General features: G+C 43.4%; 1 protein-coding gene across 1 annotated transcript in view; it reads left to right on the forward strand.

Annotated features, from left to right (window-relative positions):
* The window catches only part of USH2A (usherin), a 1244521-nt gene that overhangs the window by 431277 nt on the left and 792402 nt on the right, over positions 1 to 20842 (forward strand). The window contains exon 26 of the mRNA XM_060246775.1: positions 10854 to 10988. Coding sequence (XP_060102758.1) covers positions 10854 to 10988 — 135 coding nt within the window. The remainder of the gene's footprint in view (positions 1 to 10853; positions 10989 to 20842) is intronic.

A 20842-nucleotide genomic window follows, 5' to 3' on the forward strand; every position in this document is an offset into this window, starting at 1 on the left:
CTTTTAAGCCAGGGTTTACAGCTTCCTTAACGTCCTTGGCGTTCCTATATATATAAAAGAATCCTTTAGTCATAAAACCAAAGCTGTGGTGGCAATTTCCGACGTCCTGATTTGTTGCAGTCACTGGGACTGTACTGCACCAATTATTGACTAACACTCTGTCACCACTCCCTCCTGTCATTGGGTAGCCTCACTGTGACCTGCCTACTGCAGACCTCCATCAGAAAGCCACTGAACTTTGAGTGAGACAGTTCTTGGCTGAGAGGTTCTTCTGGAGCCCTACTATTACTACTGCCTCTCCTCAGTCCATCTCCCCCCCCCCCCCACAATAACACTCCCACCATTTTGCCACTTCCAATTAACACTCCCTGCCAAAGTTGCACTCGCCCAGTACACACACCCCCTACTGTTTGGGAGGTAAGGTATATATATTCTATTTATAAATATGCCAGAAACTCCTCCTTATGGGACAATATTCTACCTCTTCATATACAGCACAGTCTGTGGTTGAACTAATATCATGTGGCAGACATACTTCTTTAAGTAACATTGAACATCATTTAATAACTATATACATTGAAGCAAACTCTGACAGAAAACAAATCTCTTCAACGGACAGAAAAGGAACGTTCCATCACAATGGGGGGGGGGGGGGGCGCGAGTTCAGCACCAGAGAAACAGATTCTCTGCTCTATACTCAAGCCCCCATTCCATCTGCAAATAGTCTTCACTCTTTCTATTCAAATTAGGTTACAGTGGGTTGCTTGCGTTAAGAGGCAAGAAACCATTTGAAGACTCCCTTTCACTCCCCCCCCCCACTTGCAAGTGGGAGAGGGTAAAAGGTAGGATTTTAATGGCAGTCTACCTTCCTGCCTGCTTGCCTGTCTTCCTGTCATTTCTTTGTCTTCCTTCCTTCCTTCTCCTTTATTTTATTCCTTTCTCCCAAACTTTTACATAACTCGCACTTTATTCATTCCTCTCATCCTTTCTCTGTCTCTCTTTGTCTTTGGCTGTTCCTACACTTGGCAGAAGATACTCTCTCAGTGCTCATTTTAAAATGATCATCTACATTGTATATCATCTTCATTTCTGTCTTGCTTTGCATTTTCTGATGGCCTCTACGCTCAGTTTATTGAATGGGCATCAAAACCGGTTTCACCCAGGAGTTGCCCCTCACTTTACAAGAGAACTTTCGAACAGGAGTTTTCCTGAACATCCATAAGAACATAAGAACATAAGAGAAGCCATGTTGGATCAGGCCAACGGCCCATCCAGTCCAACACTCTGTGTCACACAGTGGCAAAAATTTTTATATATACACACACACTGTGGCTAATAGCCACTGATGGACCTGTGCTCCATATTTTTATCTAAATCCCTCTTGAAGGTGGCTATGCTTGTGGATGCCGCCACCTCCTGTGGCAGTGAATTCCACATGTTAATCACCCTTTGGGTGAAGAAGTACTTCCTTTTATCCGTTTTAACCTGTCTGCTCAGATCTATGGTCGTAATTGTAGAACTTTCCCTCTGAGTTTTCTAACTCCTCCCCAAAGCCCGATCCCACATTTCATTGTTGGCTTCTGAGAGCACTGATTCAGAAAGTCACTAGGTGCACTGCTCAGAGGTGCATCATCATGTGCTCTCCTCCGAGCAGGGCTGCCCTTGCAAGAAAAGCCCAGATTGGAGGAGAACACACCCCATCTGACTGCTCGCACCTTCAAGGTGAAAGCAGCTGGTTAGGGCATCAGCACAGTTTCTCCAAGCTGGGCTTCCCTTGTAAGGGAAGCCCAACTCAGAGGAGAACACACTCCAACCAGCTGCCCTTGCCTTCAAGGGCAGGGCATCGGCATGGCTTCTCTAAGCACAACTCAGCCAGAGCATAAGAACATAAGAGAAGCCATGTTAGATCAGGCCAATGGCCCGTCCAGTCCAACACTCTGTGTCACACAGTGGCCAAAAAATAAAATAAAATTATATACACACACACACTGTGGCTAATAGCCACTGATGCACCTCTGCTCCATATTTTTATCTAACCCCCTCTTGAAGGTGGCTATGCTTGTGGCTGCCACCACCTCCTGTGGCAGTGAATTCCACATGTTAATCACCCTTTGGGTGAAGAAGTACTTCCTTTTATCCGTTTTAACCTGTCTGCTCAGAAATTTCATCAAATGCCCACGAGTTCTTGTATTGTGAGAAAGGGAGAAAAGTACTTCTTTCTCTACTTTCTTCATCCCATGCATTATCTTGTAAACCTCTATCATGTCACCCCGCAGTCGACGTTTCTCCAAGCTAAAGAGTCCCAAGCGTTTCAACCTTTCTTCATAGGGAAAGTGTTCCAGCCCTTTGATCATTCTAGTTGCCCTTTTCTGGACTTTCTCCAATGCTATAATATCCTTTTTGAGGTGCGGCGACCAGAACTGCACACAGTACTCCAAATGAGACCGCACCATCGATTTATACAGGGGCATTATGATACTGGCTGATTTGTTTTCAATTCCCTTCCTAATAATTCCCAGCATGGCATTGGCCTTTTTTATTGCAAACACACACTGTCTTGACATTTTCAGTGAGATCTGCCATGACCCCAAGATCTCTCTCTCGGTCAGTCTCTGCCAGTTCACACCCCATCAACTTGTATTTGTAGCTGGGATTCTTGGCCCCAATGTGCATTACTTTGCACTTGGTCACATTGAACCGCATCTGCCACGTTGACAACCACTCACCCAGCCTCAATAGATCCCTTTGGAGTTCCTCACAATCCTCTCTAGTTCTCACCACCCTGAACAATTTAGTATCACCCGCAAACTTGGCCACTTCACTGCTCACTCCCAACTCTAAATCATTTATGAAATAGTTAAAGAGCATGGGACCCAGTACTGAGCCCTGCGGCACCCCACTGCTTACCATCCTCCACTGCAAAGACTGCCCATTTATACTCACTCTCTGCTTCCTATTACTCAGCCAGTTTTTGATCCACAAGAAGACCTGTCCTTTTACTCCATGACTCTCAAGTTTCTAAGGAGCCTTTGATGAGGAACTTTATCAAAAGCTTTCTTGAAGTCAAGGTAAACAACATCTATCAGGTCTCCACATGTTTGTTCACCCAGCCTTCCTTCTGTGCCATGTCGCCTGCTCTCACCATGGGTGGAAGTGCAGCAGCAGGGCAGGCGTGGGGGAAGTGCTAGTCTGTCGTGCTCAAGGCCCTAGCACTGGGCCTGCCCGCATCCTAGGCAGGCAAAAGAGGTAGTGGTGACATGTGCACCACTCAGAGGCTGCCTTCTTTTGCAAGCGAACACAGCCTTTGAGTGGTGGAGAGATGCCACACCGCTCCCTTCACCTGCCTGGGTCCTGGGCTAGCAATAGAGATGGTATGCAGCAGCAGAGATGTAAAAGTGATTGCACCACTTGGGAGCAGTGACCATAATGTTATTGATTTCACCGTTTGTATAAATAGGGAGTTGTCCAAAAAGACCGCCACAACCACGTTTAACTTTAAAAGGGGTAAATACACTGAGATGAGGAGGCATGTGAGGAGGAAACTGAAAGGAAAGGTACATACGGTCAAAACCCTTGGGGAAGCTTGGACGCTATTTAAAACTATAATCCTAGAAGCTCAGATAAAATACATACTACAAGTTAGGAAAGGCACAAACAGGCATAAGAAAAGGCCTGCGTGGTTAACAAACAAAGTAATGGAAGCTGTAAAAGGTAAGAAGGACTCCTTTAAGCGGTGGAAAACCAGTCCAAGTGAGATTAGTAAAAGGGAACACAGCCTGTGGCAAATCAAATGCAAGACTGTGATCAGGCAGGCAAAAAGGGACTATGAGGAGCATATTGCAAAAAACATAGAGACCAACAATAAAAATTTCTTCAAAAATTTCTTCAAGTAGGAAACCAGCCAGGGAGGAAGTGGGGCCCTTGGATGACCATGGGGTAAAAGGATTACTGAAGGAGGATAGGGAAATGGCTGAGAAGCTAAATGAATTTTTTGCCTCCGTCTTCACTGTGGAAGACGAGAACTTTTTGCCCGCCCCAGAACCACGAATTTTGGAAGGGGTGTTGAAAGACCTGAGTCAGATTGAGGTGACAAAAGAGGAGGTCCTACAACTGATAAACAAATTAAAAACTAATAAGTCACCGGGTCCGGATGGCATACATCCGAGAGTTCTGAAAGAACTCAAAGTTGAACTTGTGGATCTTCTAACAAAAATCTGTAATCTTTCATTGAAATCTGCCTCCGTTCCTGAGGACTGGAAGGTAGCAAATGTCACCCCCATCTTTAAAAAGGGTTCCAGAGGAGATCCGGGAAATTTCAGGCCAGTCAGTCTGACTTCAATACCGGGAAAGTTGGTAGAAACGATTATCAAGGACAGAATGAGTAGGCACATTGATGAACACGGGTTATTGAGGAAGACTCAGCATGGGTTCTGCAAGGGAAGATCTTGCCTCACTAACCTGTTACATTTCTTTGAGGGGGTGAACAAACATGTGGAGAAAGGAGACTCGATAGATGTTGTTTACCTTGACTTCCAGAAAGCTTTTGATAAAGTTCCTCATCAAAGGCTCCTTAGAAAGCTTGAGAGTCATGGAGTAAAAGGACAGGTCCTCTTGTGGATCAAAAACTGGCTGAGTAATAGGAAGCAGAGTGTGAGTATAAATGGGCAGCCTTTGCAGTGGAGGACGGTAAGCAGTGGGGTGCCGCAGATCTCGGTACTGGGTCCCATGCTCTTTAACTTGTTCATAAATGATTTAGAGTTGGGAGTGAGCAGTGAAGTGGCCAAGTTTGCGGATGACACTAAATTGTTCAGGGTGGTGAGAACCAGAGAGGATTGTGAGGAACTCCAAATGGATCTGTTGAGGCTGGGTGAGTGGGCGTCAACGTGGCAGATGCGGTTCTATGTGGCCAAGTGCAAAGTAATGCACATTGGGGCCAAGAATCCCAGCTACAAATACAAGTTGGTGGGGTGTGAACTGGCAGAGATGGACCAAGAGAGAGATCTTGGGGTTGTGGTAGATAACTCACTGAAAATGTCAAGACAGTGTGCGTTTGCAATAAAAAAGGCCAACGCCATGCTGGGAATTATTAGGAAGGGAATTGAAAACAAATCAGCCAGTATCATAATGCCCCTGTATAAATCGATGGTGCGGTCTCATTTGGAGTACTGTGTGCAGTTCTGGTCGCCACACCTCAAAAAGGATATTATAGCATTGGAGAAAGTCCAGAGAAGGGCAACTAGAATGATTAAAGGGCTGGAGCACTTTCCCTATGAAGAAAGGTTGAAACGCTTGGGACTCTTTAGCTTGGAGAAACGTCGACTGCGGGGTGACATCATAGAGGTTTACAAGATAATGCATGGGATGGAGAAAGTAGAGAAAGAAGTACTTTTCTCCCTTTCTCACAATACAAGAACTCGTGGGCATTCGATGAAATTGCTGAGCAGACAGGTTAAAACGGATAAAAGGAAGTACTTCTTCACCCAAAGGGTGATTAACATGTGGAATTCACTGCCACAGGAGGTGGTGGCGGCCACAAGTATAGGCACCTTCAAGAGGGGTTTAGATAAAGATATGGAGTAGAGGTCCATCAATGGCTATTAGCCACAGTGTATGTGTGTATATAAAATTTTTGGCCACTGTGTGACACGGAGTGTTGGACTGGATGGGCCGTTGGCCTGATCCAACATGGCTTCTCTTATGTTCTTATGTTCAATGTGTGTGCTGCCATGAGGGTTGGAACACTTTCCCTATGAAGAAAGGTTAGACACTTGGGGCTCTTTAGCTTGGAGAAACATCGACTGCGAGGTGACATAATCGAGGTTTACAAGATTATGCATGGGATGGAGAAAGCAGAGAAAGAAGTCCTTTTCTTTCTTTCTCACAATACAAGAACTCGTGGGCATTTGATGAAATTGCTGAGCAGTCGGGTTAAAACGGATAAAATGAAGTACTTCTTCACCCAAAGGGTGATTAACATGTGGAATTCACTGCCACAGGAGGTGGCAGCGACTACAAGAATAGCCAGCTTCAAGAGGGGGTTAGATAAAAATATGGAGCAGAGGTCCATCAGTGGCTATTAGCCACCGTGTGTGTGTGTGTATAGGCCACTGTGTGACACAGAGTGTTGGACTGGATGGGCCATTGGCCTGATCCAACATGGCTTCTCTTATGTTCTTAACGTAACCCTGCCTCCCATTTGGATTAAAAGTGCACGATCCCACAAACACATCTGCTCTCACCTCATCTCCAGATGCCTCCTATCTGCATCAAAAAGCTAGCTGGATTTTCCCAGTGGTATCTCCCTGATTTGGATGTAGGTCACATAATCAACTGCTGTCTGAATGCCTTGGAATGACTCGTAAGTGAAAGAGTTGTGTGATTGTGCCAAGCCATTTCTGGCAAGGTCAAGTGCTTCCCCCCCCTCCTCTCTGAGGTGCGCTTGTGTGCTTCTCCAATTCAGTGCACACACGGGGGGCTTCTTAAAAAAATCCAACCCTTTCTGCAGAGGGTCCGTGGTTGAGCCAGGCTAGCAGTGTGAATGGGCAACCATTGACCACTGCCAGGATCTTGCCACTTCAGCAGGAGCTGTGTGCTAGCCCGGAAACGGTTCAAACTGAAGCGTATTTTTTTCAACGGGATAAAATCATGAAACCAGCCTGTGTGTGACAGCAGCGCCTTGACTGGGGTTTCAAACGCCTCCCCCCACCTATGACTGGGCAATCTTGAGAGACAGCTGAATTGAACCTCCAGCCTCTGGGAGGGGTGAAGGACTGCAGGCTTTCTTCCTTCTTTTGCAAATGTAGATGTAAAACTCCAAAAAAGGTGAGGAGCAAGTTTTTAAATGTGAAAGCATTTTGAATGATGTGAGTTTATAGCATGCGGATTCAGTGCTCACTGGATCTGGAGCAAAGCTGAATGGAGAAAGGGCCTTTGTCTTTTTCTTTCATTCTATCTTCCTTCTCATTTTTCTTTCTCACCTTCCTCCCCCCCTCACTTTTTTCTACCTCCCTTCTGTTCTTTCTCTCATTCTTTCTCCATTATCTCTGTCTTTCTGTTTTTTTATTTCATTCTGGCTGCAATCACACACACTAAATAATACAGTTTCAATTAGGGTTGCCAGGTCCAATTCAAGAAATATCTGGGGACTTTGGGAGTGGAGCCAGGAGCAAGGTTGTAACAAACATAATTGAACTCCAAAGGGAGTTCTGGCCATCACATTTAATGGGACTGCATACCTTTTAAATGTCTTTCCTCCATTGGAAATAATGAAGGATAGAAGCACATACTTCTGGGGCTCATAGAATTGGACCCCCTAGTCCATTCTTTTTGAAACTTGGAGAGTGTTTTGAGGAGAGGCACTGGATGATAAGTTGCAAATGTGATGCCTCTACTTCAAAAAACAACTCCACTAGAGCCCCAGTTACCCACAGATCAATTCTTCATTATAGCCTATGGAAATAAGTCTCTATAGCAGGGGTGGCCAACAGTAGCTCTCCAGATGTTTTTTGCCTACAACTCCCATCAGCCCCAGCCAGCATGGCCAATGGCTGGGGCTGATGGGAGTTGTAGGCAAAAAACATCTGGAGAGCTACCATTGGCCACCCCTTCTCTATAGAGAATAATGGAGTGCCCAGCAGACATTTCTCCCCCCCCCAAAAAAAACTTTCTGATGACCCTGAGGCGGGGTGAGGGCCTCCAAACCAGAGGATTCCCTGCCCCCAACTGGGGATTGGCAACCCTACTTTCAATCCACTTTCAATGCACTTTCCAAATGGATTTTACTGTGTGAACTGGCAAAATCCAGATTGAAAGTGCTTTGAAACTGCATTATTTAACATGATTGCAGCCTCTGTCTACCTTCCTTCCTTCCATTTCTCTTTCTCTCAGTCTTTTCTCCCATCTTTTTCCTACCATTCTTTCTCTGTCTCTCTTTCTTTTCCTTTCATTTTGTTTGTCTATCTTCCTTCCTTCCTGCCACCTACACATTCATCACGCCACTCCCAAATATTTTTCTAGCATCTGTTGTATGTCTTCCTACAACAGGCTTTACTGCTACTAGTTTATATTTTCCCAAGACTATCATTTCTTTCCCCAGTTCCTATGGGTCTCCACAATGCATTCTTGATAGGTGAAGGTCTGTGAGTACATGCCCTACCAGTAATGCTTGCTGACACAGGGGCCACAGCTATGTGCTATAGAAGAAGAAGAAATTGGATTTACACCCTGTGAAATAGGTGAAGCTGAGACAACTCTACAGAAACTGCTCTTGAGAGGAACAGCTCTGTAAAAACTTTTGACTGACTCAAGCCCACACCAGCAGGTGTATGTGGAGGAGTGGGGAATTGTTATGTATGTAGACCAAAGTGAAGACTGTGATGGGTGTTCCTGCCGGGCTCATTGGAGTCAGAAGGACTGAGCTTGGGGACTTGGGAACAATGGGCAGCAGGATCCAAATCCCTACTGCCCTGCTCCAATCACGGGTTCCCTGCTGTTTTGAATGATCCAATAGCATGCTTGCGCGGGAAGAAGAAGAAGATATTGGATTTCTATTCCGCCCTCCACTCCGAAGAGTCTCAGAGCGGCTCACAATCTCCTTTACCTTCCTCCCCCACAACAGACACCCTGTGAGGTGGGTGGGGCTGGAAAGGGCTCTCACAGCAGCTGCCCTTTCAAGGACAACCTCTGCCAGAGCTATGGCAGACCCAAGGCCATGCTAGCAGGTGCAAGTGGAGGAGTGGGGAATCAAACCCGGTTCTCCCAGATAAGAGTCCGCACACTTAACCATTACACCAAACTGGGAACCTAGAGTTGTATATAGTTGGCCCCGTTGGCCCTGTTAAGCAGTCTTTTAGTGCAGCCTTATAATATTTAAAATTGCTGTTAATATTTTAATAATGCTTTATTGTACTAATTTAAATCTGTTATCAAATCGTTAACTGTTGTTAGCCACCTGAGCCTGAGGGGAGGGCAGGATATAAATACAATAAAATAAAAAAATAAAAAAAATGCTGTATCTAATAAAGAGCTGATTATCACCCCGTCTTGCTTCCTCAATGCATTGAACCTACTATATTATAGGAATCAAGCCTGGTTCTCCCAGAGTAGAGTCTGTGCACTTAACCACTACACTAAACTGGCTTTGTACACCTCCATGCAGTCAAAATAAAGTCAAAACAATTAGTTTATCTCCTTAAGGTTCTCAGAATTAATCTTGATATTATTTCTATGACTCTATTCATCACATAACATCCTTTCTTATCTATGGTATGAGTTCATATAGAATCCTTTCTTATCTATGGTAAAATTGTACTAGATATTTGTTTCTGCTAAGAATGTACTGTGCTGACAGTAGCCATTTTTATTGAGCCTGTGAGTCCAGAGAGTATAAATTGTTAAAGATTAGTCTCCTTTGGGCTGGTCATCAACAGCTCCTTGTGAGACCTTGGTGACCAATCCAGAATGTCCTCTTAGGTTCATACACATGCACTGTCAAGTACTGGGTTCTTATGAAATTGTGATATGTTGACTATTGAAATGTTACATTTTATGTCTTAAAGATTATAACTGATAAACTGCTTTCTGTCTTAAAAGCTTATAATAGAGTAAACTAATTTTGTTTTAGTACCATTGCCTTTCTCTACTAAATTCATCCCCTTGCCAGACTCTACCCGAACAATAAAAGAACTTAGGGAAACTGGGAGTTCCAGGAACAGCCCTGGGCTCCAAAATCCCACATTTACTGTTTCACTTTTTTGGGGGGAGGGGCACTTGTACTATAATGAGCTAATAGATACCTAAAAATTTAAATATACAATAAGTACAAATCCTAAATTTTGGACAAAACTAGAAAATCCAGCCATTATATTTCTTCTCAGTTGTTTATCTAATCATATTTGAAGTTGGATTGAGCAAATAAATTTTGCTTGTGCTAGGCTATTTGGTAAGTGGAAAGGCAAGAAAAAGACTGTGATAGCCACTTGCACTAAGACATTGTATACCCGTCTGTGTTTCCACTTGCACAAGATCTTATTGCAAGTAATTTATGGGCACTGTAATAGATAGGGAGAAAATACTAAGTGTTCCACAAGATCTTGTGTAAGTAGAACTATGCTGTTCATTTATGTTTCCTCTTGAGCATTGCTGGATCCAAGCCATGGTTTGCAGGTCACATACAAGATAATGGGGTCAAACTTTCTGGGCAGCTGCTCATATATAATCACAAAGCTATAGTCAATGAGACCCTGATCTGCATCTCTACCTCTCTTTGACTAACTAAATTAGTCACCCACAGAGATATGGAAGCTGCACTGCAGGTCTTCCTAGTGCCCCACTGAGGATAATGTTTGAAGTCTTATGATTGTGCCAATGGGAATGGCAACATGGTTACTATAGCATCACTTGCTCCAAGGAGGGTATCATGCTATCAGAGTGCACATGCTCTGTATTTTGCCAACTTTATCATAGAATCTGACCTCCATGAGAGGGCTGAATTGTTTGAGCCCCCGGACTCGTGTTTGGAGAAAACAGTTAACTCTTGAGAATGCAGCTAACCATACCAGACTAAAGCCATTCATTATTCAAGACAGAGCTGCTGTGCAGCCTTTACTCTCAACTTGACAGGGCTTTCCCACTCATTTCAGAAAGGCACACACACTGCATGAATGGAGCTAATCTTGTATTCTATTGTACAGATATTCGCAGCATACATAGTTTTATAGTTTTTTTAAAAAAATACAAGACTCAGTTGAGCTTTGCATTTATTGCATACAATTCTGATTTCCCCATATATAATAATTATAACAACTGTAACGTGCCACTGTCTACCTTGATGCCTCTTTCTTTTTTCCATTAAGGTTTCCTGGAGCTCAATTCAAATCTTCTTCTTGGTGGCCTGGACATTGAGATTTCCTTTACATTTAAAACAGACCACCTGCATGGATTACTTCTGTTCATTTACAACAAAGAAGGGCTGGATTTCCTTGCTGTAGGTTCTGACATTTTTGTTATAAAATTGATTATTTGCAAATTAAAGTATACTTGCACAGGCAAGAGTAGCTCATCTGAGAGGAAACAGTACACTGCATGACAAATTTACACGAGAAAACTCATTTATTGTCATTTGATTTCTTTCTCTGAATCTGTCGATTGAGGTCACTCCTTATCTTTCTCCTAATCTGGAGAGCAGCAGCCTAATCATAGTAGTGGTTTTATGAATTGGAATGTCTGTCCATAAAGATTGTTCATTAGGTCCTCAATATTTTTTTTTAGGTATAGTGATATTCCCATAACCTCTGTGACCTAATCTACTTTCCTGTATAGTTTTATAGCTAGGAAGAATAGTATCGTATTGATTTTTGTCTTCTGCCATTTCACTAATGTGTTTCACTGCAAGGCCATATGGTTTCTCTACCTTTATACAATCATGGGAGCACAGATTGTTAGAAGTTGAAATTGTTTTAATAGGTCATCCATTAGTATTTAACATTCTTCAGCACTGACATTATACTAAGTGTTATGAAGAATTCAGAAGTGACATGGTCCTTGCCCAGAGGGTTACGATTTAAGTCCTCTTGGTCCTGATCAAAGGATGTTTGAGCACAGCAAAGGGCAGCACAACAGCTGTTATACTCAAACATTCTTTCCTTTCTGCACAGGTGATTACTTTGATAGTGTTGATTATAGAATCATAGAATCACAAAGTTGGAAGGAAGCCCCAGGGTCAGTTATTAGGTTTTACATGGCTGATGTTGATATGCTATGGATGGCACATGGTCGAGTTCTGGCACCCACTTTCCCATCTTCTGTCTAGTTATGCTTTGTTTCAGCTCTCTCTCAAATTTCTGTAATCCAAACCCTCTTGCATTGTGCGGAGGATGTCTCATCCTGTTGAACATCTTGATTTACACTGTGAAATCTGCCTTGAGTCTCAATGAGAAAGGCAGACAATAAATAGCATAAGTAAATAGATAAACAGATTAGCACCTTCAGAGTTCTGATGGCATTTATCTGACCACATGACCAGCACACAATAAAGAACAGATCAGATCTGTAAGCAGTGGCTTCAGAGCTGGGCATATATGTGGGAAAGCAAAGATCCAATCCCTGCTCAGTTACAAAATTCAACAAATAAAATTATTTCTGTGCATGAATCTCTCCTTTTGGATCAGGGCAATTGTGCAGACATAGAACTTCACTGTGATGTTAGTTTCTATTTATTCAATCCCTCCATTCCCTGGACCTTTCTTCCATGGCTGCATATATAGTTCCATTTTCTCACAATGACTCTACGAGATAAGTGACGGGCAAATGATCACCCAGTGAGCTTCATGGCTGGGTGGAGATGTCCTGGTTCAGGCAGACATAGGCTTGCCAGTCCCCAGGTCCCCACCCCAACAGCCACCATATTTCTTTATATCTCAGCCAGCTTAGAAGAAGCTTGGAAACTGCTTGTGTTTTGGAAAGTGTGTATGTGCCTTTAACTCTCAGCAGGAGGAAAGCTGGATGAATGCAGGGGGAGCAGGCAGAGCCATGTGGCTCTTCCCGGTGAGCATGTGAAGTTGTGAGAAAGGAAGATAGCACAGTCCCTCCATTTCTTTTGCATTAATTTCTCGTCGTTTGCGTTGTAAAATAGATAGTAAGAAATAAACAGGAACGATTATGGGATGGAGGAAAACTCTTGTTCCTTATTTTCATTTTCCTGTGTTAGTCAGAAGTTGGTTGAAATAGAGCAGACTGCTACAGTCAACAACTCCTGTGAGTAAATCACTCCAGTGAAATTGCAAAAGTGTGGGCATACAAACAGTGTTTTTATTTTGGCTACTTTGTGAGTGTGTGTGTGTGTCCCTTAATAAAGCCATGGCAAGTGACTTGCGGGGATATGACAAATTTCACTTTCATTTAGTGGAAGTGCAGCTGCTGGGGAAGCCTTTGAACATAAAAGTAGGATGAGGAAATGAAGACTGTATTCAGGGAAACTGCACTGCTGTATTTTTATTTATTTTAAGGGAATGGGAAAGTCTCCTGGCTCCACCCCCAAAGTCTCCACACTCCACTCCCAAAATCCACAGGTATTTCCTGAGTTGGACTTGGCAACCTTAGGCAGGAATCTGGGGCAAAAGGCAAAGTCCAAACACAGCCTAGGGTCAAAGTGCAGATAGTCAAGAGTCCAAGCATCAAGCCAGAAAGGCAAATCCAAAGAGTACAAACCAAGTCAGAATCCAGAAGGTCAAAGCACACAGAGGTGTACAGCACAGCCACAAATAGGAACTACAAACAAATTGCTTCCACACTGGTGTTTCTTTTGTTCTGGCTGCTTTTATCAGGAGTCATTCAAGGCCAGATGTGACTCCTCAACCTGCTGAGTCATCCAGGGGCAGGGGCAGGTCCTCAATGGCTGAGAAGCCTACAAGGCTGTCAGCCCTGATCCTGCAATGACTCCAACTCACAGGCAAAGGTTGCTGGGTGCTGGGCTGCCAACCATACACCATGGCATTGCTCCTGTGCCTCCCTCTGAATTTGCCTTCTCTGGCTTTCCAAGGGCTCTGATGTCCCCAAGGTTGAGGTTGGGTACTTGCAGGGCCTCTGCTTCAGCTTCTAATCCTAGACTGCAGGCCTGAGGGTGTGGTATGCTGACTTCCTGTCTGTACCTGATGGAGTCTCCACCTTTTCTGATGGGTCTTCTTGCAGCATCCTAGGGCTAGGGCCACCTTCTTCCATCTTTTCCTCATCCAAGGAGGTGTTGGCAGGCAGGCCCATGACAGGGAATTTGAATCTAGACTTACTCCAAGTGACTGCTCCACACTTGCTGCCCCGCACTCTGTGTAATAAAGATTGAGAGAATTTCTCGGCACTTACAAGCCAATCCCCATACCTTATTTTCCATATTTGTATCCTATGTGAAATGGAAAACTCTTGTAGTTCACAGTCTTGCAAGGCTGAAACCTGCCCAGCACAGTTCATAACTAAGTAATAGAGCTGTCAGGTAATTTAAAATACATGTAGGTTTTGGCAGTACTTCATAATTTGAATTTCACTTTTTGAAAATCAAATGTTCTAAAGTTTGCATTTAAAATTCAACTCCCAGATTTTTTTTTTAAAGTCTTGAAGCCCTTTGATTCATTTTAAGACTTTAATCAGTATCTATCACCAGAATTCAGTTCTTCTACAGGATTAAAAAAAAAAAATCCCAAAACCCAACTACAATTTGAATCCAGTAACACCTTTAAAATTTGAGTCCAGTAACAGCTTTAAGACAAAGTTTAATTCTGGGTATAAGTGTGCATACATACTTCTTTAGTTACATTGAAAAGGTACCACTGAACTAAAACTTCGTTCTGTTGCCTCAGACCAACACAGCTACCCACCAGAATCTATTGTATTTGGGAATACTAAAGAAATCATGGTACTAGAATGAATGAATGAGAAAGTGAATGAGTTTGTGTGTGCACACATGCACACACAGAATACATTTACAAACTTTTGGAATAAAATTTAAGCCACAAATTCATTTCACCTATGAATTTCCCACAGCCAAATCTAAGCCACTAGATCCCATTGAATATCTCATTTATTTAAGGAGCTTGCCAATTCAGTTTAAAATCATATACTTAGACCACTTATTTGAGAATAATGTAGAATAGCAAAACGTTTGCAGGAAATTAACTGTTCACTGCAAAAGGGTGTGTGTGTTATATTGTGACCAACTGTCCCAGTGGAAATCATTTCATCATCACTACCTTTAATTATACCATATCTAGTTTTATATTTCTTTATATTATTCTTGGTATTGCTCAGCACTGTCCATTTATATATTTCTGAGGATGTCCCTTTTAGTTGATCCTTTGTCACTTTTGCATAGGCATGATGGTGGCAGCAGAAGATGCTTATGCATATTTGAGCCCACAAATAATAGTTTGAATGAGTGACACTTAAAGATTCAGCCTTCAGTGCTGACTTGACATCCTATGTCAAAACAAGCTTCCTGCATAAAGTATTCCCTAAAACATACTTTGTGTGCAGGGTACCAATTTTACCTTTCTGTCCAGAATCGCAGACCCTTTTCTTTTGCAATATGGATGGTGATGACTGTAACAGGAGAGATACATGGGATAACAGCATACAGTACACTTTTTCTTCACAAGGTCTCCTCACACTGCCATTTGCTGTGAATTATTATATTATTTTATTATGTGCAGCCAGTTTCTTCCCTTAACGGATCATAACAGATGGGATTATATAGTCTTTCATGAGAAGTAACACTAAAGTCTCATTGGAAAGCAGTGTGTGACAGCTCAATGACTGCTTTTGTGTAGCTTCTGTCTTTGAATTCAGAAGATGAAAGGACAAGGGGGGGTGAGAGACACTATTGAACTGGCAACTGGAAGCCCATGTTTGAGAGGCTCAGGTCATTTTTACTAAAAATTGTGTTCTGTCTACCCATTTAATAACGCAATTTTATATTGATACATGATACAAGAAGATATGTATTAAACATATTTCTTTTGAGGAGAAGATACATATCTTAATTTGCTCTCTTTATTTCACATAATAAGATTTTGGCATGGATGTTGTAGTATCTCCCCCCCCCCCCCCCCTGTGGCCTTATTAATCTATTTTTCCCTTACAAAGAATCATATTTAAATGTCATTTTTTCCCTGACCTAAACAATTTTGAATCTCAAAATATACCTAGTTCTGCATCCCAAACAAGATACAGTGTTGGCTATTCTAAATCATGCAGACATTTTAACTAGAAAATGAATATTTTGATGATGTGTGCTTCTGTTAGATAAACTAACTCATAGATCTACTCCTGACTCAATATAAGAAAATCATTAGTTTAGAGTTTTACAAAAAATAAACAATTTTTGTGTGTGTATAGATATTTCTTGTTTATTATATATATATAAAACTATATGCATATATATATATATACTACATATGTATATACACACACACATACACATATATTATATATATAATATATATATAATTTCATTTTGTTGATTTTTGTTAGATATAGCTAAGGCTCAAATCTGATAATTTTCTTTCTTTTTAATGATCTTGTCATAATAGTACTTAATACCCCCCCCCCCCCCATTTTTTCTCTACCTAAAATGGTAAGAACATGATATATGATTTTTGGTAGTGCACAGCTAAAGAACTCATGCTGGTTGTGCACACATTTGAAATTTACAATCCAGCTCAAGGCAATCAAGTTTAAGTCCAATTTAGTCCAATAAGAGGATGTTAAGGATGTTCTTGCACCTTCCTTTGGAAACCCCCAGAAGCTCTGTGCCCTGATTATCCCAGCTGAAAGCTATGCATGACTGAGCAACAGGCGCCCCAATGCATAGTAGAGAGATCTCTTTCCTGTCCCATATAGGAAGAGGTTCAACAAGACTCAGCTCCAGAGATAGTAAAGTCAACCGCCAAGCTGCAGACTACAAAAAATAACTGGAAGAGGAGGCTTCCTTTGTGATAAATGACCTTGCAGGGGACAAGAAATTTATTCAGTTGGACAAGATCTGAATGGAGATTTCACCTCTGCAATATTATTCTAGCATCCCCAAGAAAGATAAGAACTGCTACTGCTTGTTAAGCCAAGATGCTCTCTAGGTATTTCATTTTAGAATTTCTGGAAACCAAACCATTTCTTTTGGCTCCTCAGAAAACTTTTTTGAAATAAGGCAACAGAGGGAAACCCATGAAACCTCACAAAAGAGGGAGAATTACATCCCCTACTGGCTTCCGGTTGCTTGCTCCCTGTCACTGATTTTTCTCCCCTACCTCCTCTTGACCCCTCCCACTCCAACCCTCCAAACATCTCTCTCTACATTCAGCTTTCCTATAACTACTTTATATTTCTTCATCTACCTTTCCAGTTCCACTTCTCATCCTAGTTGCTGCTTTCCCTCCTCAACTGTTTCTTACTTTAAAGGAAAGAATGTGGACCATGATCTTGTGAGAACTTGGTCAGCATTTTTTTTTCAAGCTATGATGTGTGTATCTGAGCACATATTGCTTCAGCTTGGTGAGGGGGAGTAAATCTCCTGTTGTTGTTTTAACTTTTAGAATTTTCCCCACAAACCGGAAATTCTCACGTTTATAGAAACAATTTTCCATATCTGACTCCACTGTGAGATTATTATTTTTTAAATCTATCTGTGGACCAAGATTGGAATTGGATTTTTACTGGACACTTTATTTATCTTGAATATAAGGGCCAGTCTTAGAAATCAAGCTTGTTATAGTAACTGAAATTCAAGCATGAGTCCAGATACAAGGCACATTCTGTTTGTATCTAGATAAGTGTGTTTAATTCAGATTGTTATGTAGGGTGAGATAATCAGCATCCATTTAAAAAACAGGAATATTTAACTGCAATTAAGACAACTAATTACAATAGGGGAAGGATCTTATATAGTTGAACAAGTCAGTAGAACTCAAAATGATGGACTATGTTTACAGTTTACAGAACCTGTTTAATATTTTTCAGCTAACAGTTGTGTTCTCCATCCCACTGTGGTCCCCTAAGCATGAAGAACACAGAACATCACTGCCCAGCTAAAGTGTTTCATCTGTACTTTGTGACTAATAGCCACTAAAGGACCTTTGTTCCATATGTTTATTCAATCCCCTCTTGAGCGACTGCCTATGCATTTGCCACAACCACTTCCTGTGGCAATGAATTTCACATGTTAATTATTCTTTGGACGAGGAAGCACTTCCTTTTATCTTTTCTGAACTTACTGCTCATCAATTTCATTGAGTGTCCACAAGTTCTTGTATTGTGAGAAAGGGAGAAAAGTATTTTTCTACCTTCTCTATCCCATATTTAATTTTGTAAACTTCTGTCATGTCACTTCTCAGTTGTCATTTCTCCAAACTAAAGAGCCCTAACCTTTTTAACTTTTCTTCATAGGGAAAGTGTTCCATCTTCTTAATCATTTTAGTTGACCTTTTCAGCACCTTTTCCAATGTAATATCTTTTTTATGGTGTGGCAGCCAGAACTGTACACAGTATTCCAAATGAGGCCACACAATAGATTTATACAGGGGTATTATGATACTGGTTGATTTTGTTTTCATTTCCCTTTGTTATGTATGTGGACTCAAGAGAAGACTTGGATATTCCCACCGGCTCATTCGAGCCAGGCATTCTGAGCTTGGGGACATGGGAACAAAGGGCTGCAGGATCCAAATCCCTGCAGCCCTAGACCAATCACAAGCCCCCACCAGTTTGAATGACCCAATGATGTGCTAGCGCGGGAACCTAGAGATGTATATAAATTGGGCCTGCAGGCCCCATCCCCAGTCTTGTATTGAAACCTTTACTATGTGATTCCTAATAAAGAGCTTGATATCACTACGCCAAGACTCTGCCATGCATAGAACCCACTATATTATAGTGGCGATGAGGATGGGATCTGGATGAGCAAGGTCCAGGGCACCCCGGCACTGCCAAGCGCACCGAGCTCCAGTGCCGCCGTGCAACTGGCACCGCCGCCGAGCCCGATCATGGCCGTCACATCTGGATTGCAAAACTCCATTCCGGAGTTCGACGTGGCACAGCCCGAGGCCTGGGAAGCCTGGGTCTCAAGTACCACCTCGTGGCACAGCGAATCAAGGAGGATGAACATGAAATCAAGAAGGCCATCCTGCTAAGCAACTGTGGCATTGCCATGCTACAGCTAGCGGAGGGCCTGGTCACGCCAGAGACACTCGAGGCGTCTTCCTTCGATAAGATCATCGAGGCGCTGACCGGCCATTTTGTCCCTAGGCCTATTCTCCTCACCCAGAAGCTACAGTTCCTTGACAGCTTCCAGGAGCTGAATGAGACTGTAGCAACCTTCCTAGCCCGCCTGTGAGACTTGGGAAGGAAGGCGGAGTACAGTGCACAATTGGCGGAGAACCTACTCTTGAAGTTCAATCACAGCCCAAGGATGGGAAGGCCTGTTGGAAAATCATGATGGAATCAAAGCCGACCTTGGAGAAGGCCCTACAAATTGCCACCGCTGCTGAGGCCGCGAGCAACAAAAAGCTGAGGCCACGATCAACAAAATTGACCACCCCCAAGACTTGCGCCAGCTGTGGGGAGCCACACAAGCGGCACACATGCAAGTTCAGGAGCATGACCTGCCATAAATGTGGAAAGATTGGTCACATAGCTCAGGTGTGCTGGTCAGCGGCACTGCGCCAAGGAAAACTTCCTCACCATCGCCACAAGGTTGCACTAGTGGATGACATCCAGGCACTCACCACTTCGGGGACCCAGATATGCCAGTTGCCCATTCCCTCCCTGAATAAATACTACATGACTGTGTTCATGGAAGGCAAGCCCTGCAAAATGGAGGTAGACTCCGGGGTGAGCCAGATGGTCATTTCGGCCCACACATGCCCCAGGGGGGGAAGCTCAATTAAACCCAATCTCATTCCTAGTCCGGGACTTTCAGAAGCGGGAGGTTGTGGTCCAGGGAGAGGCCCTGGTCCACATTAGGTGTGGAAAGTTCAAGGGCGAGCTCCCCCTCATCATGGAGGAAGGCGATCTATGCAGCCTCCTAGGTCGCTCCTAGTTCCAGGCACTGGGCATCCAAGTGACAGGGATCCATTACACCCCTGTTCAAAGGGATTTTCAAAGGGTGTGCGAAGAGTTCCCCGGGGTTTTTGATGGAACTCTGGGGACATACAGCAGGGCCCCCATAGCCTTACAACTAGACTGCAACATACAGCCCATACGGCTAAAGGCCAGTTGGGTGCCACTAGCTCTCAGGCCCAAGATCGAAGAGGAGCTGGACCACCTCGTGGCCCAAGGGGTTTTGGAACCAGTTGCCAATGCAAAGTGGGAGACTTCCATAGTAACCCCGATCAAACCAAATGGCAGCATATGCATCTGCACGGACTATAAATGCACAATAAATAAGGCGTTGCAGGGCCATGCATACCCCATTTCAGTGGTGAGCCATGTGTTGGCATCCCTAGCGGGAGCAAAAATCTTTGGGAAACTGGATTTGGCACAAGCATACCAACAGCCACAACAGAGGCACAAACTATCGTAACGCACTGGGGGGCCTTCGAAGTCAGACACTTGCAGTTCAGGGTCAGTGTGGCTCCAGGACTGTTTCAGAACTTGATGGATTCCCTTCTTAAAGGCATCCCTGGGGTACAGCCTTTCTTTGACAATGTGCAGATTGCGACAGCCACCGAAGACGAATTCGGCGATCACCTCCGAATGGTGTTACAGCATTTCAAGGGGGCAGGGTTAAAGGTAAAACGGGAAAAATGTGTATTGGGGGTGCCCACCATAGATTTTTCTGGGGTACACGGTGGACGCGATTGGCATTCATTTGGCCCAGGACAAAATAAAGGCCATTTGTAATGCGCCGGCTCCCACCAACAAGGCCAAGTTACAAACATTCTTAGGAATTCTCAATTACTACCATGCCTTCCTCCCCCACAAGGTGGCGGTAGCAGAGCCCTTGCATAGACTGCTGGACAAAAGGGCAACATGGGTTTGGGGTTGTCGGCAAGCCACCGCTTTCCAGGCAGTAAAAGACATTTTGACTTCTAACAGCTTGCTGGCACACTTGGATGAGCGGCTACCCGTTGTGCTCACATGCGACGCCTCACCCTATGGGGTCAGCACTGCATTGGCTCACAAGCTGTCGGATGGCTGCGAGGTCCCAGTAGCCTACTATTCTAGGACCTTACAAAAACCAGAGCACAACTACGCTGAAATAGACAAAGAGGGCTTGGCTATCGTGGCAGGGGTAAAAAAATTCCGCGATTATTTGTACGGCTAGCCCTTCACTATATTGACGGACCACAAGCCCCTGTTGGGCCTG

Source organism: Heteronotia binoei, chromosome 1, assembly GCF_032191835.1.
Source record: "Heteronotia binoei isolate CCM8104 ecotype False Entrance Well chromosome 1, APGP_CSIRO_Hbin_v1, whole genome shotgun sequence".
Classification (NCBI taxonomy): Eukaryota; Metazoa; Chordata; class Lepidosauria; order Squamata; family Gekkonidae; genus Heteronotia; species Heteronotia binoei.